Source organism: Aedes aegypti, chromosome 2 (assembly GCF_002204515.2).
Source record: "Aedes aegypti strain LVP_AGWG chromosome 2, AaegL5.0 Primary Assembly, whole genome shotgun sequence".
Classification (NCBI taxonomy): Eukaryota; Metazoa; Arthropoda; class Insecta; order Diptera; family Culicidae; genus Aedes; species Aedes aegypti.
Window position 1 is genome coordinate 204,404,398 of NC_035108.1, and position 26,323 is coordinate 204,430,720.

General features: G+C 39.9%; 1 protein-coding gene across 1 annotated transcript in view; it reads right to left on the minus strand.

Annotated features, from left to right (window-relative positions):
* Positions 1-26,323, minus strand: part of LOC5575915 — a 60,549-nt gene that overhangs the window by 8,679 nt on the left and 25,547 nt on the right. Inside the window, exons 8-11 of the mRNA XM_021843763.1 lie at positions 22,766-22,883; positions 22,524-22,700; positions 22,281-22,456; positions 16,504-17,538 (exon numbers count right to left, since the gene is read on the minus strand). Of these exons, the coding sequence (XP_021699455.1) occupies positions 16,504-17,538; positions 22,281-22,456; positions 22,524-22,700; positions 22,766-22,883 (1,506 nt within the window). The remainder of the gene's footprint in view (positions 1-16,503; positions 17,539-22,280; positions 22,457-22,523; positions 22,701-22,765; positions 22,884-26,323) is intronic.

The following is a 26,323-nucleotide window of genomic DNA, read 5'->3' on the forward strand; positions in this document are numbered from 1 at the left end:
TTGTAGGTTATGGCCTTCAGTCTATTATGCTCTTAACTTAAACTTAAAATCCGTTTTTGAGTACAATAGACTGAAGGCCATAACCTACAACGAAAGAAATTTAGAGAAAAATCCGCGTGGAATTTCTAAAGAAAATTTCTGTGTGAGTTCTAATATGCCTTGATGAATTCCTACGAGGATCTCTGAAATAACTTCTGCATTCTTGATGAAATTCTTCTTAGGTAAAAAGCTTAGCTGAAAAAAAAACCGTATCTCTGAATATTGTCCTACAAGAAATTCGAAGAGACTCCCTAATACAAATAGAAATATAGGTATGAAAGAAAAACCTGTTAGAATAGCTATCTTATGTGGAACCTTGAATGAAGTATTGAAGAATCCAAGGAGTTTGGAATATTATTTATAATTATAATTGTTAGATCAAAGTTTGAACCACCGCAATAACATTTTGACGAAATGCTGATATGGAGATATTCTGATAGAAATTTCTGGAGAAACTTAATGAGGAATTCCAGGTCGAACTTTTTGAGGTATTCTTGGAAAAGTTCATAAAAGATTTCATCGGAGTAAGGCCTGAGGAAATTTTCGGAGCAATTTCTGAAAGTAATCGTGGATGATTTTCTATAGAATCCATATGAAAAATGAAAAAAAAACGACGTAAGAATTATTGTAGGATTTCTTGCAAAAATAACGAAACTATGGATTGAACGTTTGTGCAAAGAAGGAATATGTGGTGAATTTCCTAAACTAACAACTGAAAAAATCGGTGAATGAATCAGTGGAAAAACATTTGGACGAAATCCTAGGCTAACCGCTGTCATTTTTTTTCAGTGCAATCTATGTGAAAATTACTGGAGGTTATGATGTTGCTCTACAATTTACTTAACAAAATTTGTGCAGGAATTCATTTAAGCATTCCTTGAAATAATGCTGGCAGCATCCTTAGAGAAGTAATGGTATTCCAGAAAGAATCACTAGAATATCTGAAGCATTCCTTGAATTTTTTTCCAGAAGTTGTAGAATAGTCGAAAAACATTTTTGTAAATAAATTTGGAATATTTTCCACCAAATTTCATATGCTCATGAACGACACCCAACTGTTAATGGGAATTGTACTTGTCTTTACCACCTTTCCAATCATAAATTTATGTTTTATGTTGGATAAATAAAAATCCTTAATAAAAAATAAGGACTTAATATTTCTAGCAGCGTTTTGATAGCGGCGCAGCCGAAAATTTTAATGATTGAAAAGATTTTCTGTCACGAAAAGGACATATTCTACCTTGTATTACATATGCAAAATAATTTCCCTGATTATAGCCAAAATTCCCTGAGAATTCCAGGTTTTTTCCAGGTTGAATAAAATTCCCTGACAATTCCAGGTTTTCCAGGTTTTTCCAGGTAGTAGACACCCTGTACCGTTGTGGGCATAAAGGTTATTCACTACGCAATTGTCCCACTTGTCGAACTGGTTTGGGAAACGCTGCTGCGGGGAACCAGCTATAAAGGGAAGGAAATCCTCGCAAAACTTCTACAATCCCTCACAAATCCCGAACCCAACCATGATCAACACCATAATCATCAATCCCGAAGACGACGAACGCCCACATGCAGAAATATCAATCCTAGGCAAAAAAGTACGTGGACTTCTGGACAGTGGAGCAAGCTGTTCCTTGTTTGGTGGTAACGCGGTCAACATTATCGAAGAGCTACGACTACGGAAAGGCGAAGCTAGGGGTCAAATAAAAACGGTCGATGGTACAGCGCACAACATACGAAACTTCGTTTATCTTCCCATAGCATTCAACAAGCAGATTCAGACAATCGCAGTATTGCTGGCTCCTCCCTTACCAGAATGTGTAGTGCTCGGCATGAACTTCTGGAATACTTTTGGGGTTAAACCTGTGTGCTTTGCCTTGAAGGAAGCGGACGTCGAGATCATCGAACCGTCGGAAGTCGTAGAGTCCACAGTAGAAGAACCAATGAAGGAGCTAACACCACAACAGAAAGAAGCGCTAGATCGGGTCATCGCCACTTTTCCCACAGCTAAGGAAGGCAAGCTGGGTCGAACCAGACTTTACGAGCATCGGATTGACGTCGGAGGCAAAACTGAAAAAGCAGCGACACTATCCAATGTCAAAGTACGTGCTGGATGAAGTCAACAAGGAAATCGACCGCATGCTCGCGCTTGATGTGATAGAGGAGGCGATGTTCTCGCCATGGAACAATCCGCTTGTTGCGGTGAGAAAGAAGAACGGTAGTTGCAGGGTGTGCCTAGATGCACGACATCTGAACTCGATCATGACCAATGAAGGATACCCGATTCCTCAGATCTCCGCCATCATCAACAATCTCGGTGGCTGTGCCTACATCTCTTCAATTGATTTGAAGGACGCCTTCTGGCAACTTCCACTGGAGGAGGCATCCAGACCTATGACAGCATTCACGGTATCTTTGAGAGGACACTTCCAATTCAAGGTTGTTCCCTTTGGACTCTGCACCGGCAGTCAAGCGGTGTCGCGGTTGATGACTCATTTATTTGCGGACCTAGAGCCACAAGTCTTTCATTACCTGGACGATATCATCATTTGTTCCCGCTCATTCGACGAACATTTAGCAATGCTGGCAGAGGTAGCAGCTCGGCTGCGGCGTGCGAACCTAACCATTCTGCAGGGAAGAAATAAAATATTTGGGTTACGTCCTGAATGAAGAGGGTTGGAAGGTTGACGAGGACAAAATAACCTGCATTGTGAAGTATCCACCTCCAACAACTAGGAAGGAAGTACAAAGGTTTCTTGGTTTATGCAACTGGTACAGAAGGTTCATCGCAGAGTTTTCCCGTATCGCAGCACCACTAACTAAATTGACCAAAACCAAGACAAAATTCCGGTGGACGGCCAAGGCAGAAGAAGCATTTCTAAACCTCAAGGCATCGCTAGTATAGGCACCAGTTTTGATCATGCAGGATTACAACAAGCCCTTCTCGGTAGCATGTGACGCCAGTGATATCGCCATCGGTGCGGTCTTAACCCAAGAAGTAGATGGAGAAGAACACCCGGTGAGCTACTTCTCACAAAAACTTTCGTCCTCGGAGCGAAAATACTCTGTAACTGAGCGGGAGTGCCTAGCGGTAATTCGCGCTGTGGAAAAATTCAGGGGATATATAGAAATAGTAAAATTCGTCGTTTACTGCGATCATGCGGCCCTTTCGTATCTGCTGTCAATGAAAAACCCAACGGCACTTATGAGCAGGTGGATTCTTCGATTGAACGCGTTCGACTATGAAATAAGATACCGCAAGGGAAGCGTCAACGTAGTACCAGATGCGCTCTCGCGAGTGGCTGCGGCCACCACGTTCAATTTGCAGACGGACTCTGAGGATTCATGGTACGATGCGCTGTTGCACAAGATAAAAACGCAAGGTGAAGAATTTCCTGATTTTAGGCTAGTGGACAACGAACTCTACAAGAACTGTTTGTATTCAGAAGGTGGAGTGACTGCACACAGATGGAAGCGAGTTGTGCCGGTGAAGAACCGCGCAGAAATCATAAAACGTTACCATGATGCGCCAACTGCTGGACATCTAGGGTTACACAAGACGCTCGACAAAATTCAAGCCCACTTCTATTGGCCTAAAATGAGAGAAAACGTTGGACAGTATGTCAGAAGTTGCGAAGTGTGCAAAGCAAGCAAAGCGCCAAATTCCACCATGATGCCGGATATGGGAAGTCTGAAACCTGCCAGAATACCGTGGGAACTAGTGTCGGTAGATTTTGTTGGTCCATTGACCCGCTCGAAGCGAGGTAACACAGTCCTGCTAGTTGTGGTGGATTGGATAACGAAGTACGTCATCGCTCATCCCATGCGCAGGGCCGATTCAGGCAAAATGATAGAGTTCCTAGAGCAGCATGTCTTTCTAAAGTTCTCACGTACTAGAATCATTCTCTCAGATAACGGGAGGCAGTTTGAGTCTTTGGCGTTCAAATCTCTCCTCTCTCGTCACAAAATCACGCATATGAAAACAGCATTCTATTCGCCGATGGTAAACAACGCTGAACGCGTAAACCGGGTGCTCATCACCTGTGTGCGTGCGCTTCTGGACTAGAATCACGCAGGATGGGATGACAATTTGGCTGCCATAACGGCAGCAAGGCGGCATCCACAAATTACGTAACGCTCTAGGGGGAGGGGGGGAGTAGGCTACAGCGTTACGACTCATACAAAAATTTGAAATTTTTCATACAAAAAGCGTTACGGAGGGGGGGGAGGGGGTCAAGAATTTCCAATTTTAGCGTTACGTAATAAATGGATGCCGCCCAATCAACAGCGCTAAACATCAAGTGACGGGAGTGAGTCCCCATTTCGCAAACTTCGAAAGAGACCTTCTACTCCACACAGACCTGTACACTCAGGAAAAGATGAATACACCGGAAGACCCAAAGGTGGCACAGGACATACGTCTATCGACGGTGAAAAGAATCCAGGAGTTTGTGCTGCAGCGAATAAGGAGAAACCATGAGAAGATGAAGCAGAGATACAATCTACGCACTCGGCAGGTGGATTTCAAGGTTGGCGACATCGTTTGGAGACGCACCTTCACGCTATCTTGCAAAGCAGATCACGTAAACAAGAAGCTGGACCCAAAGTTCGTTCCAGCTATGGTGAAACAAGTTCTGGGGAAAAACATCTACTTGCTAGAAGACGTTGCAGATGGGAAAGTAGGCCGTTATCACGCAAAGGATATCAAGGCGGATTAAGCGCCATTGGTTAAGCTATGTCCACAGGCAAAGCCTGTCAACAATGAGTTCTATGCTCCTAAAATCCGAGCCATATCGGGAAAATGGCAGCCAAGTCAGGTGTGATGAGCAATAACTTCTAGATGACTACCTCTCCACCTTGACAACACCGTCAGCTATGAACGCAGCTTTGCTGCAGACCACGCTCTTCCTACCGAAGATGAAAACACACGCAATGCGGTTACAACCTCAGAGTCAAAGCCCATGACTCTCACCAAATGATGAAGATTCTTTGCGGTCATCAAACGCTTCCGTCGCGCCAGGAAGTAGACCGTTTGCCGTTCGCGATCCGGGAAAAATCGTACCCTGTACTCTTGGAAACGGGATGCAGGGAACTCGCCAGTATACCAGATAGTGTCTTGGATAGGAGGAGTTGAGACCCGGAGTTCGACGACCAAAAATCGGTTCGGCGCGGAGTCGAAGCTTACGGCCACTATCAGGCGCAGCGAGGTATCATCTGGATATGCTGAGGGTGTAGGATGACGTGGCAGAAGCCTACGGAAGGCACGGGAGATTGGGACCCTGAAAGCTCATAGCAAGTAGGGAGGCTCCAAATACCAGCAACTGAAGTGACAACAAGACAAGGCGAAGCCCACGGAAGGCACGGGAGATTGGGACCCTGCAAGCTCACAGCAAGTAGGGAGGCTCCAAATACCAGCAACTGAAGCGACAACAAGACAAGGCGAAGCCCACGGAAGGCACGGGAGATTGGGACCCTGAAAGCTCATAGCAAGTAGGGAGGCTCCAAATACCAGCAACTGAAGCGACAACAAGACAAGGCGAAGCCCACGGAAGGCACGGGAGATTGGGACCCTGAAAGCTCATAGCAAGTAGGGAGGCTCCAAATACCAGCAACTGAAGCGACAACAAGACAAGGCGAAGCCTACGGAAGGCACGGGAGATTGGGACCCTGAAAGCCTGTAGTGAGTAAGGTGGCTCCAAATACCAAATAAGATCAGCTATGAACAACACCAGTTACGAGGAGTTCAGCTCGAGAAACACACAAGCGTGGAAGCAATGATGTCACAAGCCCTGGGTGGGGTACTGATGATAGCAGCAACAGCATATATCGATCAGGTCCAGAGTGTTACGCAATCCTGTAAATCTGTCACATAAAGGTCTTCTCGGCACCTCGTAGTGTTCGGGCGATTGCATGACATTATCATCCCGGGTATTACCCAAAAGCAACGCGACCAGGGGCGGCAACTTGGAATTGTGAACCCTATTCTTGGACCCATGCATATCGAGGGCGAGGAAATGCGCTCTTTTCCGAACTAACTACACAAGCTATGCACTCGACTTCGGTCAGTGACTAAGCCATTAGGCACGAAAATAGGCAATTATAAGGAATCATACCATCGATGATGTCCTAGCCGTAAGTAATTTAGCCAATACAACAATTTACCTCTATGTTACTTGTGTAGATGTAAGATTTTTCTAGTTTTAGTTACAACTAGAGATAATCTATTTGAATGTTTTGCTGTGGGACAGCTAGCATAGAGATGATGGACAAGAACTTCTCTAGAGACCATTTGCCAAGACTTCGTTGGCGTCTGATCAATTTGTCTGACAGGATTCGCTGTCGTGTATAGATCATTATGAGTTTTGGATTTGCTGCACTCGCTCTGGCAAGTGGATAGACTTGCGTGATTATGTTTGGTATTTGTGCCGTTTAGTATGTCTTTTGAAACTAAACATCAGATCAGTTCAGTCTCTAGAAAACTTCTTAAAGGAAGTGATAGTTTAGAATTTTTCATGAATCGCTGTTACCGATTCATGAAAAATTCAATCCCCACAGTGAAGTTGTGTAGCGTTCGATTATTATTTCGTTAAACTCCACGTTGAATTTTGATTGGGCAAGATTACCACTTCAAATTTAGTATGCAAACGAAGGGCGAGGATAAGTGAATAAATTTAAGAGTGTTCAACCAAACGAAATGCTGCATGGGCACGAAACAGAAAAAGGCGAAAAAGGAGATGTCACAACTGTCAATCGGATGACAGTTAAAACTGTTTCCGGAAGACTGGCACGCACACATCGCTAAACAAAAGGAGCACGAAGAAACCGACTGAATCACTGGCACAAAGTCTCAGACCCTCGGAGTAGACGGTTCGGTGCGGGTAGAGAGCGTCGTTGGCGGTTGAAAAACACAATTTCCACACCGCGTGGTTCGCAACGGAAAGCGGAGAAAAACGTAAGTGGCTGCACGCGGTCTTGTCCGAATCGCCAACACGAGCCCCGACATCCATGGTGCCGAGACTGAACAAGTAGGCATTCTCCTCGAGCCGTGCATCCGAACGATCTCGACGGTTTAAGATCGGCGCAAAAGAACCGCCTCATCAGAGATTTCCGCCACGCTGGACGGAAGGAAAAACAAGCCAGGAACACTGAGACCGTAAGAAAGAACCAGCGCGAGCCCAAAACAACACGATCAAAAAAGCCTGCAAAAGCAGGCTTTTTTCTCTTATCCTTTTGTCGGCTTAGTGTGCAGTCAGCGGGTCCGCACGGAGGAACCAAGTGCTTGGAAGACGGGCGGCATCCGAGCGTGGCCGTAGAAGCGACGGAGCGACATCGGCGTTGACGAACGCGGTCACTGGCAGGCCCACACACGTCAGATCCATTCGGCTGGGTTCCCCGGTGACAAAAAACAGCATCATGTGCGTGCAGTCCGGTTGCGGAAGGTTGCAGTAGTCGACTGTCGGGGAAAGCAGCCATCCATATAGGGTAAGCTCACCAGCATAGGGCTGACAGCCGTTTGTCCTCGCACAGTGAGCAAGCCAAGAGCCAGCGCGGTCGACGAGCGTTCAGTGTGACACGAGGAGTGCAATGCCTCGGCGCTCCATCATGCTGCCCTTCCGTCAACGTTCGGCCGATTGGATTTCCCGGGCGTAAGCCCAGAAGAAGAAAGGGTGCACCCTAGTGATGAACCGTGAGTAAAAGAAAATTGTAAGAGATAAGAAAGATTGAGCCAGAATTAGGGCCTAGTTAGGGTAGTCAGAAGGTAGGCTGGAAGATGAGAGAAGCTAAATAAAGTTTGCGTACGATGTAATCCGATTTTTGAGGTGTCCAGTTTATTAGCCGGTCCGACCAAGCTTCAGTCTCGCTAGGTCAAACCTAACATTTATACGAATATTTGTTCTTAGCTATGCGGCGTGTTGATTCAAATATTGAATGGTTCGTGAATGCTCGATTCGGGATGAATTAAGAACTGTAGTGCGTGCATTTTAGAGGAGCGACAGATTGCAGCGTATTTTCGAAAAAGGAATTTGGTGAGTTTGTTCTGATCAGCAGCGCATAATCACAATGCGTAAATACTAACCATTTGTCGGCCAGAACGTCTACCGAACGTATCCTATGGCACTACCCTTTCCATCAACATTCCACAACATCCCGTAACACCTATGAGAGGTCGTAGAGTTCTCTGCATCTTTCTTAAGTAGGTGTGAGCGAAATTAAATTTGTACGTAAACAAAATTTTAGAAAACCAATATATATATTATTTTCAAGATGAAGGGGCGGGGAAAAATGAGCCAACTAGATTTAAGCAAAACAAACGATGTTTTGAACATAAAAATGCATTGCCTAAATATACCAGATTATTTTTTTACTGCATAGTCATCTTTATGCATCATTACAAGTGGAACACTTTGCATAATACGTTGAAACAAGTATCGCAATTTAGTACTAGTATAACATGGTCTGTTTACTATGTATCATGTATCTTTAAAAAATAAGCCGCTAGAATCAATAATTTCAAGCAAAGCTAATACAATTTCCTTTCCAATAATGTACTCTTCACCACTAACTGTTTATACCCATAACGCGGGTAGATCACCTTTTCGTGGTGCGTTATGGGGTAAAGATCTACCAGTGAACCCTAGTCCTGATTGCTTCAAACGAAGAGAACAGGATGTTATAGTAATCAAAGGAACACTTTTAGTCCTTGTTACATTTTGAACCTTGTTGAAAGTGACAAGTCTCGGTTTTCCCAGTTGCCGAGAATGATCTTGAGACAAGGAAAAAAATGAGTCGAATTCAACAATTTGTTTTCTAATCTTTTAGGGTAAAAGCTCCGGTTTTGGCCAGCCTAAGAGAAAATGTCAATAAAAACTGAATGGGAAGCCGTATTTATACAACAAATATGTCAAATGCAAGCTTTCAATCCATATTATATGTGTAAAATATCAAAACTGAGCCAAAACCATTTTTTCGCTTTGAAAATCCCGTTGGTCAATATAGGCTAACGGAACCAGTTTCGGCCAGAGATTTAACTTCGGTTCCTAAATTGGCCAATTGCATTGATTTCTCATGAGAGTGGCCAAATTAGGAGTGCCCTGGCCAAATTAGGTGTATGGGAGTTAAAATTATAAGGAAAATTAATTGTTTTTCATGTTTTGAATCAATTTGGACAAGTAAATGATTGTAGCTCTATCATATGAATGTGATCTATTGCACACAAAAGGTTTAATGCTGATTGGCTATGTAAAACGGTGTATAATCCACTATGGCTACAACTGGCGTATGGCCAAAACCGGTGCTTCTACCCTATTTATTTCGTTCTCTGGTTTGAAGAAGTAAGGACTAGGATTCTGATGCATGGACAATATCGGTGTAATTTCTTGGCTTTATCGAGGGATCCGATTTTGCCTGATAAAGGGGCGCGCCTGTGGAGAGTGCCTGCACCACACTCTTCGAAGGGTAGGAACCTTTCAGTTAGAATCCTTTCCTGTGATCAAGTTAGGAATTACAACTGTAAGAAAACCGAATGTTTTATCACTTCTCGATAGTGACAAAGTAAAACGACATTCACTACACAAAGGACACGGGATATACTACAATAGATCAAATATTGGTCGCAGTGGTTTATGTTCCGAACAGAAAAAAAAAACTGTTTAAAATAAAAATCATTCGATTGAATGAGGTGGCTCATACTGAACCGTAGGGTGGCTTATAATGTCCCATATGGTTGGTGACCACGTAGAAAAACATGGTTTTCCAAAAAGTTCCTGAAATAATTTGCAAGTTGATGTTAACATTGATTGTCGACGTAACATCTAAGATAACATTTTATAGTAAAAGTCACGTGCATTTAAACCATATTTTTTGCTGTTTTTCTATACATTCCATGACGTTTTCCTTAGGCGGTCCATATTGCCCCGATCACCGCTAATCGGCTGTTTTATTTCGTCAGGTTCATCAACTAACTCAATGGATTGATTAATCGATGAAACACTGTCCACAAAATACTCATTAAATTTACATGCTATTACTTGTTCTGATTCTTCAAATGTGCCATTGAAAGTTATGGACCGCGGTTTACAGTTACTAGGTTTTAAAAAGGATTTCAAAATTTTCCATAACTCTTTGCTGTTGTTTTGATTCTGATCAATTGTCCTCTGAATATACTCGCAACGAGTTTGTTTAACAAATTGCGAGTATTTATTACACGCTACCTTGTACCTATTCCAATTTCTAGTATTATTGTTTCTACGCCATTTTTTGTACAGTTTGTCCCTATCGCGTTTACAACGCAACAAATTCAAATTGTACCAGCTGTTCGAATTTTTCAACGAAACAAATTTATGTTCGACTAATTTATTAGTACAGGTTTTTAACACATCAGTTAGAACAGCTGACTTTTGATAACTTTTTAAGATCATAAGGCGGCATCCACAAATTACGTAACTCACTAGGGGGAGGGGGCAACGTTACGGCTCATACAAAAATTTTAAATTTTTCATACAAAAAGCGTTACGGAGGGGGGCGGGGGGTAGGGGGTCAAAAATTTCCAATTTTAGCGTTACGTAATAAATGGACGCTGCCTAAGATGGCAATACTATTCAGTTATCCTCGGCTAATTTTCATGTTTGATATCAGTATGACGAGCTGCATTCGTTCATGTTAATAAAAATCGTATCTAATTTCAGAAAAACGAGATTAAAAATTGGGTCAAAAACAAGGCTAGAAAAAAGATATCGGGGAAAAATGGACACTTTCGTGAAATTTAGTGAAAACAATATTATTATTGAGTGTCAATCGTTCTGACACGAAAATGAGAATAAATACCGAGGTGAGGAAGAAGACATTTAGTGTGCGTGACATCCGTGTATGGTGCAAAATGTTTCTCAACTACAAACGACCGAGCTCCCATAAGAAGCCGTGTAAATTGAGCACTTAGCTATTTTTGTTTATGTTTTTTTTTGTCTTTGCTAATACATAGCCATTGCTTCTTCTTCCACACCTTAGTATATATTCTCATTGGCTCCCCCTCAATCACACTAGCAAGAAAAAACTTCTGACCGAAAAAAACGACAAACATTTCACTTAACACCTTTTCTTTTGGGCCGCTTCTTTGTCATGAAGAACAGTATATTTGAAAAGAAGAAGCATAACTATTGTACAATCCCAGTTATGCCAAATGCTTTGTTTCATATCATTACGCCAAATGACATTATTATTTTACTTCAACAGGCTAAGTGAGGCAAGGTTACCATGGGGGAAATGTACAAGTGGGGTAAGTGGATCATTTGTCCATATCAAGGAAACATTTTTGAATATTTTGAATGTTTTCGCACCAATGGTTCACTTTAGATTATATTCTCATGACCACACTGATACTACTGCAAAACTGGCACTACACGTGCACTAATACAACACTAAAATAATGGCAAACGTAATGTTTATACAGCCATCTCTCCCTTACTCGATATTGAAGGGACCATCGAGTTAGGGAGGATTCGAGTTAGAGAACACAAAAGCAGTGCAACTGCGTTCCAAGGGACCATCGAGTTAGCCATGAAAACCAACTTTTACTGTGGTTCTCTAACTCGATATCGAGATACGGAATATCGAGTAAGGGAGAGTTAATTATATACCCGAAGATCATAGCTGTGATGTTAAAGTCACCAAAATAGCTTTGGTGAGCGAATTTGACGGATAGCGCCGACAATTCTTGTCGCATAGGATTCATCGAATGTAGCGCGGTTGTTGCACCATGGCCAGATTCATTTCCCGAGCGCGTGCACGGAAAGAAATAACAATTGTGATTTAAAAAAACAGTAGCGGAAAATCAACTGATGATCATTGTCGTTCTACTATTATCAAACATTTTAATAAAAATAAAATGCTTTTAGAAGTGCGCAGCAATGCTAAATCGGTCTGATGTATTCTGCGCAGTTCATATGTATTTTCCACACGTTCTCCAATAATTGTTTTTAATCCACTTCAATACCGTCAATCCGCCCCCAAACTGGATGGCGTACACTCAGCTTAAGGTGATTATAAAACGAAGCCAAACAAGGGCACAAGACTGGAGAATCTGACAACAGTTTGCGTTGAAAACCAATCAATCTGCTTGCTTGCTGGTGGTGACTAATGGGATAAATTTTCAACGGTGAGAGCTGTTTGGTTCTCAAGTCTTGTGCTTTTGAAAATTTGAGGTGTGGCTTTGTTCTATAATCACCTTAACGCAATTTATAATTAAGTATTGAGTTGTAAATATTAGTATATATTAGTTGTGTTGCTAGAGGACATCTTGAAAATTCACTGAGATTCTTTCAGAAACCCTTCTGAAATTATTATATGTAGTTATTTCTTTGATCGCTCTGATTTTTCCAGTAACCTCCTTGGGACTTCCTATTGGACTATCTCAGAAACCCATCTTGGGTTATTATGGAAATCCTTTCAGGATTCTGCTGTAAAATTCTGGAATTCTGCCGAAAATGATTTAATGATTGCTTTCCAGTGTAATGGAATCTTTTTTAAAAATCTGGGTTCGGGGATTCTCACAAAATTTCTCGGGATTTCTTCTGGAAATCCAATCGAAATTATTATTTAAATTCTGATATTTTCCTCGTAATTCTTCAGTATTTCTTTCGTGAAACTCTTTGAAAGTTCTTCAAAATCCCTTTGAGATTCTTTCCGAAAAATGTCTTAGATTATACCTATTATTCTAGAATACTCTCGGAAAGACGCCTGAGACTATAATCAAAAAAATCTATTATTTCACTTCACTTTCTTCCGTGCAAATTCTTGGGATTCTTTCGGAAATTCCTCTGGAATTATTTTGTAAATCCCAATGGAATTCTCCCAGAAATCCCTGTGGAATACTTCCGAAAATCCTGCTAAGAATCTTCCAGATGACGGGGATTTTTTTAAATCTTTATTTATGGAAATCATCCGAAAATTCCTCTGTAATTGTTTGTAAATCCTCCTTATATTCTTACAGAAATCCTTCTTATATTCTTACAGATTTATTGCTATTGATTTTATTGTTTCTGCCTGAGATAATTTTGTATATCCAGAATTGTTCCGAAAATTCCTTCGTGATTATTTAGAATTTTTTTCTAAGATTTTTTGAGAAAAAAAAACTCTGTGATTCTTCTGGAAATTCATAAGGAAGTGTTTTTGATTTTTTTCGTGATTAATCATTGATTTCCCTTGAAAATTTTCTTAAATCCTTGGCAGAATTTTCTGAAAATCCCTCTTGACTTCAAATGGAAATCCTCCAAGAAAACTACCGGACAGTCACTGGGACTTTAAAAAAATACCTATGAGATTCTTTGATTACTGATTTCTTTTTCTGAGCATCTTTTGAAAGTGACTTTTAAATGGTTCTGGAAATTCCATTTGAAATTATTCCGTAAATCTTTCTGGAGCTCTTCTGGACATCGTAATTATTCTGGAAAATATTCATGAAATCGTCTGGATGTCTGTGACTTTTCATTGAATCTTCAGGGGTTCTTGCGAAATAACTTCTGGGATTCTTTTGGATATCACTTTAAAAAAACATTCAAAATCCATTCGAAATTCTCCTGAGATTGTTTCAGGAATTTACGAGAATCCTTAAAATAATTCCTTTAGAAATCTCCCTGATAATATTTTAGTGATTTCTCTGTGGTTCTTCTGTTAATCAACCTGGGATTCTTCCGGAAATCCTCCTTTAATTCCAAAGCAATTTCCAGAAGAATTTTCGGAAGGATATTTTTAAGAATCTCAATGGAATTTCTGAAAAATACCAGAACGATTAACGGTTGAATCTCACGAAAACTTTCGGTGGAATTCTTGAATTAATCTTATCAGGTTTTACAGCAAAATTTATTGAAAAATTTAGAATAGAAAGATATCCGAAAAAAAACTCCAACAGGATTTTTGTAAGAGTCCCAGGAGTATTTCAAAGATATTGGCGTAAAAATCTCAGTGGAATTTCTTGAAGAATTTCAGAAAGATTTCCGAAAGCATCTCAAGTCATTTTTGGAAGAATACCAGAGGCATTCTCATAAGAATACCAGAAGTATTTCCGGATAAAAATCTAGAGTTATTTTCGGAGGAATTCTCAAAGAATTTCTAGTAGAGTCGTACATTTTTTGATAAAATCCTCTTTAAATATCCAAATGGATTGCATCAGGATTTAAGGTAAAATCTTCCATAGTATTTCGAAAACAATTTTCAAGAATTTCAAAGAATTTAATTTCCTGGATTTCAAAAGTAATCCTTAAGGAGATACACGCAAAATCACATACAGAGTTCTGCAAAAAAATCCAAAAAGATGTCCAGAATAATCCTAATGGGATATCCGAAAGAATCTCAGAAGTAATACCGGAATGGTAACGTTTTTTTTTGGATGAATCCCAAAGCGATATCTGGAAGAAAATTCAGAAATAATCTCAAGATTTTCAGCAGAACAATCCCAGAGAGGATTTGAAGGATTCATGATTGATTTAAGGAAGAATCCCGGGAGACGCTCCCAAAGAATTCTAGAGTACTTTCTGGAACATTTTTTTTCATATGATTTATATATATAAATACTTTGATTCAAATATATTTCTTGTGTAGCATTAAGTTTAACTACAGACATAGCTCGTAACATCAATAATAAATTAAATTTATAAATCTTTTAAACACATCCAAATTAAGTAACAGTTCAAAGAGTAAAATACCATTCTCATGAGTTTTTGAGAATCATATGGTCGGAGTTTAGACAGACCAGACTAGATGAATTTTGGAGCTCTAAGGATACGTAAAGAACTCCATCAATTTTAAATCTTCCATGTTATTTTGATACAAATGTATCATCAAATAGATAAGTTCCATTATTACAGTAAATATCTATAGTATTTTGATGTTTCACATGTTTGGGGTACATTTTTCTTACTCGATTGAAAAAAACACTTGGTTCAATCTGTATGAACACCGACCATATCTATGTTTGCTATTTGATATTTAAATACTTGAATTGTGCTGTATCAATATTTACAGGTAATTATAATAAATAAGTATGTATAGAACAATAACAATTTTAATTTATCCACATAATTGAACGACAATATTAATTAGAATGAGCCTCCCCCACATCATCCCTCTCAGGAGAATTTTGATTCCCAATATTTTTTTTGCGGTGGTTCAGAATTGAAAATATCAAAAGTCTATTGTAATCACATCCTTTTTGTTCAATTGCATGTGGTGTTATTCGATATTTAAAATAAGATTCGTTAAGCCGAACATGTTGATCCTTCCACAAGAACCAACAACAAGCATTGCTTATGTTAAGAGATTTTATCGTAATGCACAACCAGCCTAAACGTTCTTCCCCTTTTGTATATGTACTAATTATAATTTCAAATTATTTTAATTAAACAAGTTGTGTTGTCTACTATTGTACACGGCAATATGTTTCAAAATAAGTGGAGCTGCTTTTAAAACAAACTTTAACATCGATCAACCAAACCATAGAATATCCAATAGCGAAAAAATAATAATAATAACCGATCATTGCAAATCGAGCCGAACTGGCGCTCTTTCCGTGCGCACGCGCTCTGTCCGTGCGCACGCGCTTTCTGCAGAGCTGTCAAACAGACTTTTGTGCCTTCCTTCTTTCGCTCTCCTTCAACTCAACAACTCAGCACGATCCACCTCGCGGTGGATTGGTGAGCTGTCTGGATGTTGCAGATGAACACTTATCGTGTAGCGTGACATCATCATTGACAGTAAGCGTGCAACTCACCAGACAAACGATAGGTGTAATTAACAACTGGACTCATAACATTAATTTGATTCGTTATGTTTTGTTCTTATGTATTGAAACATAAACATCATTATTGGCCCGTTAGTCAATGCAAGGAGCCTGATAAAAAATATACCACACTCACTTGATCTACTGCCCATACTCGCATAGCAGTCCCATATTGTATGGGATTTCCTATATAAATGGGACTGTTATGCGAGTATGGGCAGTCTACGTATGTGCATTAGGGCGATTCAGATTTAAAAAATGATTGAAAATCCAATCTGCCATATGCTTTTTACCATCCTTACCATAAAAATAGTGTTCTGTGAAATTTTTAGCTTTTTTTAACAGCTCATGTTTATGAAATGCGCGGAATTAGGCAATGCGCTGAATTAGGGCACTTTACGGTATAAACTTTGAACGGCTGATGCTAAAATATAGTTTCACCGATCGAGCTGAAATTTTACATAGGTGTCATGGGCGCCAAATTCAATCGAAAAAGTGAACTGGAGCTGAATTTTGTGCCATACTTCTGTCCAGATATCCATATTCGGGTGCATATCTTTTACTTATCCACGATTTTTTTTTAATGAAAAATATTTTTTTAATTAATAAAATTTGGATATGAATTGGGAATGAGATTCTGGGAACGATCCATTCCGGAGACGATTGTTCTGGGGGATTTTATAGAATCTTCAACATACCTGATAGCCCATGAACTCCTGGTTGTTCATCATCATCTGCTGCTGCTGTTGTTGTTGCTGTTGATGATGTTGCTGCTGTGACTCCTGTTTCACACTAGCACCAGGTATAGTCTGATGTTGCTGTTGTTGTGGGTTCTGCTGATGATGGGGATGCTGTGGATGAAGTTGTTGCTGTTGTTGATGATGATGAGGTGATTGATGCTGTTGTGTTTGTTGAGATTGAATAAAACCACCGCCTGCGGCACCACTAGGATCCATCACTGGATAATATTTGTTAGCTTTCATGGTCGCGGCCACCGATTGGACGGTTGGACCGACGGTTCCGGATGTACCCATTCCTGGGTCAATACTGTTTTGTAACTCCATACTACGCCACTCGAACGAACTATTCATCGGTCCGTAGCCTCCAGACGTGTAACCAGCATTGGCTGCTGAAGTAGGGTCAATTCGGTATGTCATGGTTTGTTCACTGGCAGCCCGCCCAGCAGGACCATAATGAAGTGCGTTGTTCGGATTTTGTACGGTAAAGTGTTGTTGCTGCGGTTGTCCCTGGCCAATCACATTGTTGTAGTGCATACCGGTGCCATACGGATCGTATGGTATTGCATTTGGGTTACTTCCGGCTCCCGCACTACTTGTACTACTGGTTCGGGATGGAGGCACTAGCATGCCAGTAGGCGTTCGTGGTTCATGTTTCACTGCCACCGACGGACCGGCCACATTGCCCATGCCAAGTGCTGCTGGATTGCCCGTAGGAATAGCCGGTGGAGGTTCGGGAAGAAGCTTTTCACTGGCTGCCGCTTTGGCAGCTGCTGTTGCCTTGGCTTTTGATACTCCCTTTTCACTGGGATCCGGTCCAATGCTGTGAACCATCTTTTTGTGCTTAGTCAGGCTGGCAGGGGTCTTGAACGACTCCTTGCAGTCCTCGACCGGACAGGGAAAAGCACCTTCCTCCTCATGGCATAGTTTATGGCGTTTGAGTGAGCGCTTAGCGGCAAACAGTTTGTTACATATGGTGCACTCATACTTTTTCTCCTGGAATAAAACAAAGTTAAATATCGATATCAATATTTGTTCTTTCAAATGAAACAAATGGATAATACTTTGAACACTTCTAAAAATCATTTCATTTGCTGAAAGGTTAATGGCCTGTAGCTTAACAAAAAAAGTACCTATGTAGAATGGGGAGAATAAAAAGAAAGTCGAGTACTTCTGAAGATACGAGAGGACGGAGAAATGTCTACCAGTTGATCACATGCCCAATCTACAAGAAAGGGCACAAATTGCCAAACATGCTGAATTTGGCGTACAAAATACTATCTCGCATCCTGTTTATCAACCTAAGACCGCTCAAAGAGTCCTTTGGCGGCGAATACCAGACAAGATTTTGCGAGGGCCGCCAAAGGTCCAGATGCTTATCTTGCGAGTGATCTTATATAATTTCGGGAGTATAATTTGCGACTAGCTATTGATTTAAATGCAGCATGTAATTCAGTGAAAAGAAGTTGTGGTACACACTTAGATTTTATCTCGTTGTTCGGTAAATTTTCTTGCCGGAAACGTACTGTAAATAAATATTTAACTGAGGTTTCGGTATTACAAACAAGATTTACCGACCAACCTTGAATAAATAAAAAAATCAAAACAATATTTCTCATTTTTTACCGAAATCGTCGTTTCATTACCGAAAACAACTGTAAATCATTTAGATTCGCCGTAGACTGTAATTCTTTACCGTACTTCAGTTCTTAGTGCTCAATGCTTCACCGAACAAACGGTAATTTGGAATTTCTGAGGCCGCCATATTTGTTTATAAGTGCTAATCAACAACATCGTATTGCATCCGGTACTGTTTAATATTCTGTTTTTGCGGTCATTAAAACTGTTTTTCAAAAAACTACAGAAGTGGGGTGAACGTCTAGTGCTTGTTTTCCGTAAGTATGACCTTGGAGTTGCTTTTATAATGCGTTAAGATGGAATAATTTACAATTTACGTTTCCGGATTGCAGCGACATAATAACGATCATGCCGGAATCGGTGGCACCAGTTTTCTTCATGAGGAGTGAACAGCCAGGATTGTGGAACAATGTCCTACCAGAGCCCATTGATGGTGTTTAATATTTTATGTTCATCAACCGAAAGCAGCAGAAATGCGAAATAAATCGATATATTAGATTTAACATCAATATGAAGTTCACTGTTGTTTTTTATGACCTCATTCCGACTGCCTGCTGTTATGAACAATGTGTTCGGTAATTTATTTAACATTTCGTTCGGTAATAGTTCACGAACATATTGTAATTTTTTGACAGCTGTGTGTCGATTAAAATTACAGATTGTTCGGTAATTCTTAACTTTACCGAAAGCATTACCGAGCGCTCAGCGGTTTATATTTCGGTAAAAAAATTACTGGAGTCGGTGATATTTTCTAAGTGTGTAACACACTTAGAAAATATCACCGACTCCAGTAATTTTTTTACCGAAATATAAACCGCTGAGCGCTCGGTAATGCTTTCGGTAAAGTTAAGAATTACCGAACAATCTGTAATTTTAATCGACACACAGCTGTCAAAAAATTACAATATGTTCGTGAACTATTACCGAACGAAATGTTAAATAAATTACCGAACACATTGTTCATAACAGCAGGCAGTCGGAATGAGGTCATAAAAAACAACAGTGAACTTCATATTGATGTTAAATCTAATATATCGATTTATTTCGCATTTCTGCTGCTTTCGGTTGATGAACATAAAATATTAAACACCATCAATGGGCTCTGGTAGGACATTGTTCCACAATCCTGGCTGTTCACTCCTCATGAAGAAAACTGGTGCCACCGATTCCGGCATGATCGTTATTATGTCGCTGCAATCCGGAAACGTAAATTGTAAATTATTCCATCTTAACGCATTATAAAAGCAACTCCAAGGTCATACTTACGGAAAACAAGCACTAGACGTTCACCCCACTTCTGTAGTTTTTTGAAAAACAGTTTTAATGACCGCAAAAACAGAATATTAAACAGTACCGGATGCAATACGATGTTGTTGATTAGCACTTATAAACAAATATGGCGGCCTCAGAAATTCCAAATTACCGTTTGTTCGGTGAAGCATTGAGCACTAAGAACTGAAGTACGGTAAAGAATTACAGTCTACGGCGAATCTAAATGATTTACAGTTGTTTTCGGTAATGAAACGACGATTTCGGTAAAAAATGAGAAATATTGTTTTGATTTTTTTATTTATTCAAGGTTGGTCGGTAAATCTTGTTTGTAATACCGAAACCTCAGTTAAATATTTATTTACAGTACGTTTCCGGCAAGAAAATTTACCGAACAACGAGATAAAATCTAAGTGTGTAGGTTGCATTTTTTTACATTCAGTTCTAATAGGCTTTTTTTGCACCATATGTAGAATATTTCTATTTCATTGCGGAATACATTGATGTCTTCTTCATTTCTTATTTCCAGATAGAGCTTCATGTCATCAGCATATATTAACACTTTGAGTTTATTAAAAATGAAGGAAATGTCGTTTACATACATAATAAAAAGAAGAGGTCCCAAATGAGAGCCTTGAGGGACACCCGAAGTGACTTGAATTGGTTTTGATTTGTTTCCTTTGAATTTTATTATTTGTTGGCGGTCAGTTAAATACGATTCAAGCCATTTCAGCAGTCTTGGCTCGATTCCATTTTTTTTTTTAGTTTGAAAAGTAGCATTGGTATGTCTATGCGATCAAATGCCTTGCTAAAGTCCGTATAAAGAGCTTCTACGTGGTTTCCATTGTCCATTGCATTCAATGAATAGTCAACAAATTGAAGTAAATTTGTTGAGGTCGAGCGACCTTTAAAGAAGCCATGTTGTGTGTCAGTAATTCTATTTTTGATTTGAAGAAATAGTTTTTCGTTGACGATTGACTCGAAAAGTTTTGGAATACAAGAGATAATGGCTATACCACGATAATTACGTATGTCAGATTTTCGGCCAGATTTAAAGATAGGCACTAAAAAGGAGCTTTTCCATATTTTTGGGAAGATTCCGGATTCAAGGGATTTATTAAAAAGCCAAAACAATGGCACTGTAAGTTCTTTTGCTAAATTTTTCATAAATATTGGTGGAATCGTGTCAGGGCCGGGACCTTTTGAAGCGTCCAAATTCATTAGAGCGTCTGAAATTTCCCGCACATTGATTTGATTCACACCAATATCTCTAGAAAATTCCGGGTAGAACGCAAAATAATTGCGATCGCGGTCTTCTTCCGAAATACGATCTTAACATGATTCTTTATAGCTAAAAATGAACAGCTGTATAGGCTTTTGACCAAGTAGATTTTTGAAGCGTGTGAGGCAAAGACGAAATGAAAACCTCCATGTTCCTTGCAGTTGCCCAAAACTTTATGACAGCTAAGGTAATATAGCAAAATCTAAAATGCTTTGAAAAGTGTACTGCGATCTGTCAACTAGATAAGTATCACCCAAGACCGACGAAGATGGTGCTCTACATTATCCCGAATGGCGTGATACTACGCTGTAGCCAACAAGGTAACAATGTAACTTTCTTCAGTAATTACTACGAAGATATCCATGAATTCATCCAACGATTCTTTCACGGAAGAGTTACTCCAAGATTTTTATTTAAGCTACCTGCAAGAATTGAACCAGGAATTTTTCAAATTGATAAATTATTCGAGAGATTTCAGCAGATTTGTTCCAATTCCAAAGATTCTTCCCTCAATTTATCAAATAAATGCTCAGCCTTCTTGAAATGTGTCCAGTGATTCCTCCCTGATTTTTTTAGAAAAATCTTTTAGGAATTCAATTAGTAATTTTTCTAATGATAACTCCAGAAATTATCCCAAAGATTTCTTAGTGTTTTCAGTTAATATTTCGATAAAAGTTTCTTGAAGATATCAATCAGAGATTTTTCTAGGGATATCCAACGATTCATTCAGCAATTCTTTCAGGGATACTTCAACAGATCCTATTAGAAATTTCTAAAAGCTTTCCTCAAAGAATGTATCTGAATATTGTTCCAAGGATTTATTTTGGGAAGATTTTCGAAAAGTTAAAAATGACTAAACTTCTACAAGTTCCATGATGAATCACAGCGAGAAACTTCTTTTTCTACGAGAAAGTGAATGTGACTGTAAAGTAATTCATGTAGGAATGATCGGGGTAATTTAAGGAATAGGGGGCCGAATCATTATTGGTTCTTTTGATTTACTTCGACAGTGGGGTTTTCGAAAGCTACAGAGCTCATATTTGGCCACAATACGCGTCGTTCTGAACCGCTTCTTATTGCATAGTTTCAGACAATTCGACCGAGAAAAACCCCCGCTAAAGTGAATCATGGAAGTGTCCAAGTGGTTCTGCACCCTAATTGCTGTAGAATTTTCTGTCGTATGTCACTAAATGAACTTATGAAGTAAATTGGCTATGAAATTATTCGAACAATTTTTGGGAGGCCCCTCGATGAAATACCAAGACAAATTTCTTGGAAAAATTTTTTCACGAGGATTCCTGATCGAATTTAATAAGTTCATTGTGAAAACTCCGAACAATAATTTACACTAGATTTCGCATCAAAGAGAGAAAACAAAGAAGATATCATTTGTATTATAAAAGGGACTTTAGAGACCTTAAATTCACAGTAGAGACCTTTGTTAGACTTAAACATAAAAATGTTGACAAAGCTTTAAAACAACTTTTTACTGGCCCCGTTCAAATCGATCACTTTTGAAAACCCAAATTTGAAGGTTTGTAAAACTTACCGCGGTGTGTGAAATTTTGATATGTTCCTTGAGCGCTTCCTGCGAGAAAAACGATGACGCGCAGTGCTCGCAAATGACCGATTTGTCGGTGACGGTTTGGTGAACCAGCTGATGTTTGTCGTACTCCTGTTTCAATATGAAAACCTTAGAACACTGCTCACATGCGTACCACGTTTCTGTCGGAAGCAAATGATGGACATTAATGACGATTGGGAAAAATGAAATGTAGAAAGAATAACCTACCATTTTTGTGGCATTTGAGCATGTGCTGATAAACTTTGAGATTAGAGTTGAATATTGCACTACAGAGATCACAACCGACACTGTCGGTGTGGTGGTTGGTTTTTTGAATATGACGATCCAGCTGGGCCCCCGTGGCAAACACCAAGTTGCAGGTTTTACAATGTAATCTTAATAATTCTGTAAGAATAGGACAAAAGCTCAGTTAAACTTATAGATGCTTTCATTGTGATAGAGTTGCTTACTTTTCCCGGGAGCGTCTTTGCTATCTTTTGTTGAGAAATGGTCCTGAATGTGGATTTGCAGCTGCTGGCTGTTCAAGAAATTGGTTTCATCGCAGTGCTCACAAATGAGATTCGGATCCTGAAAATTGAAAAGTTGAATCAAATTCACTACCCTACCTTATACTGAAGTAATTCTCGCTATGACTGAAATTCCATTTTTTTTCTCTTCGCTAGAATATGATAAAACAAGATGAGAAGCATTTTGGATAACTCGAATTGGTGGACCCCTCATGAACAGTTTTGAAAAAAAAATACTTTTTTTTTATTGTAGATTATTTTTAACGTGATATGTCTCATACTTGTCTTGAACACATAAGAATTTTAGAGGTATCGTATAGAGCAGGACTGCCCAATTTTATTGAATTGCGGGCCAATATTGTGTGTCAGGTCAACTTTTTTTATGCCGCGGATTTAAATTTTTAGGTAAATTTAAACATAAATGTATTTTGGAGAAATTGAGAATAGTTATTGCTGGCTATTGCTTCTGTTATAAACACACCCAACATTCTGCGAGAATTGTGCTCCCGATTACGTCAGAATCCAATTCAGGATTTGGTAACCATGGCAAGGCTTTTACGAAATCCTGCTAACAAATCTTCGAAAATCTTGCCCAACATTTTGTGAGAATCCTTCCGAAGTATTTCGTAAAATTTATGTATCAGGTATCAGAAGGTATCAGAAGGACGGCTCCAGAGGCACGTTCCCCGCCATTTGGGAGATTTGTGCCATCGTCATATTTGAGCCTATTTCATCATCTACCCGATGGGAGAGGAAAGGGAAGGGAAAGATGGGAGGAAATAGGAGTGGGATCCCTTGAAGAGGGAAAATCGCATAAGCGAATTAAGAGCATGTAGCTCCATACAACAATGGGTTCGAACAGCGCCCTAAAAAGGGCACTGCAAAACGCATGAGCGTAAAGAGAGCCTATAGCTCATTACCACAGCGGGTTAAGAATACCACAAAGTCCTGAAGATTCAGGTTTCTGAAATCAGTTTCACTTAATAAGTGTTTACCAAGTAATTGGAATCGCAATTACGCGAAAACTTGACAGTTACGTATAAGGTGATAAGAACTTCCATAATCGGAATCACAACTATCACACACAAATGTATCAACACACTGAATATTTGCCATGTGATAGTTGAGTCGGCAGTGGCCAGTCAAGGTTGTAACCAAGCGACTGCAATTCTGCTTTGACAGATTTGTTAAACACTTAGCCACCCTTGGGATGGCTCAGTAATGTACAGACGTCCACTCGTCCCGCGAAGGGAGTTGTGAGGAACATTTCCTATAAGCAAAGTGACAAGCAATTGTGAGATCACTCGAAACAAGGACATTTGTGTCCCAATTCACCGGAAGTGGAAACATCCAAATCACTAGGATTTCCAATGGACGGAGAAACTCCATGGAATTTGGTCACAACCAATTCCCAGTTTGTGGAGTATAACAAATGCAAAGTCTGCGAATTTACATTCTTATGTTCATACAGAGATGTAGCGATGATCAGATAATGATTCATCTTCTGATACATGCCAATTCGTCAACTCGTGACTGATTCTATTCGAGCAGAGCATTATGTCTAACACTTCTTCTCTAGCAGATACCATGAAGGTTGGGGTATTTCCTACAATAAGTAATCCAAGATTTGAAGTACTTAAGCATTCCATCAGACTGGAGCTTCTCAAATTGATATCATTGCCCACAATCAGCAGAGACCTTTTCATAGGCAGTGAACGACAACTCGTTTGAAATCATCCATCGGGGATGGTTCATCATGTGGTAAATACACCACAAAACGAAAGACGTATTTCCTATTGAGGTCACATACAGAAATATCAATTGTGACAGCACATACATCTCTGGTTGTTAACTCAGAAATGAGTGTAGCGACGTCAGCGCTATTTACGAGCACGCATGCACGACGCATGGTACGCGAATTTGCCATTTCATGTTTCTGAAAGTAGCAAAAACTGGGTCCACTAGGTTTCCTGGATAAAAGTTTACAAAAGTAAGGTTTTTGAACTAGCGCCACTTGAGCTGTACCATTTGCATGAGTCTCCAAAGATTGATCGTTGCTGACATTTTATGCTGGAGATTGATCTAACTAAGCTATGCCGCGGGTTTAAATTTTGACGTAGAAGTACGTCTTTCTTCTCTATACAGGAGTGAAATTGGAATTGCAAAACCAGGAGCGTTACGTTGGCATGAAATATTTTAAACGTTTATAACTTTGCACTGGCTTAACGGAATTTCTTGATTAGCACCTCAATCGAAAGCCAAGACATCAAAGCTTCATGTCGTTTACTTACTGAATCCCACATACCTGTCCAAATAGTTTAATAACTGTTTTAAAAGAGAACGTTGATTTCAAGCAAATCTATAAATAGGGGTGGCTAGAGAAAATTTGACGTCATTTGCTTTTCACTCTCCGATTGGCTCGCATCTCAGCAGGCGACAGATCGGCTTGCTCTGACCGGACGTGTTTTTCAGGCACAGACATCGATAGCGAAGGACGCCCCCGTTTGTCTTGCTTCGCTCAAATCAAACTGTCGAGCGAGCGAGAGAAGATGCCGTCCGAAGCTAAAGCCATCACCGCTGCCGCCGCCTAGAAGAAGAAGAGGAAGCAGTCCACAAGAGAAATTGCGGTCGAACTGTGAACACGGTCGGGCGAGTCATTCTCGCTTTGTGGTTCACCGCTTGTTTGCGTTCACCCAGCCATCGTCATCGCCGCCGCAAATTTAATCGGCCGAGAAGCTGTTGACCCGCGCTTCAAAATTTCGACTCGTGATGAAATCATCATTGGTGGTCAAGAAGCAATCCCGTTAGGAGCAAATACCAGAAGCCCCCTGAGTTTTGCTGGTCCGAGCAGTGTGAGTTATCCGTAACAACATCGAAGCTAACAAAGCCATCGGTTCTTTTCAGAGCCATCAAATTTGTGGAAAAGAGTTAAAAGAGAAATATTTCCGATTTTATTTATAACTTCTAATATTCCTAAATCAATTTCACAGCTTCATACAAAATTTCATTTGTCACGAATAATTTATGACTCAACCATTTGAGATTGTACTCGCGGACGCTGCTGCAGTGCCGTCGGGGTGAGTGCTCAACATTTCACAACGATTGCAAAATAGAGTGGCTTTTCCAACAGCGCCTTTTATGTTCCATATTTTATGGGAACACTTTGATTAGGAAAATTATCCCATGTGACAAAATTGCGACATATTTAGAATGCTTTTGAAAAGACATTCTCATTGAACAATTGTAATAATTTAGGAACCCATGGATCAGAAATTTACCGTCATAATAAAGAAAACTATTAATTATCAATAGCTCGTATTGAATATTTAGGGAATGCCAATCATTCCAACAATTCATGTTCGACCAATTTCTCACGTATTAGTATGCTCCGTAATTTTCAAGTAATTCCAAGCCCAACACATTATTGGCACATACCCATTTCCCAGATTGGTCGTTCAGAAAGCGAAGAGCACAAAAGGGAGGAGCATCATCTGCTATTCC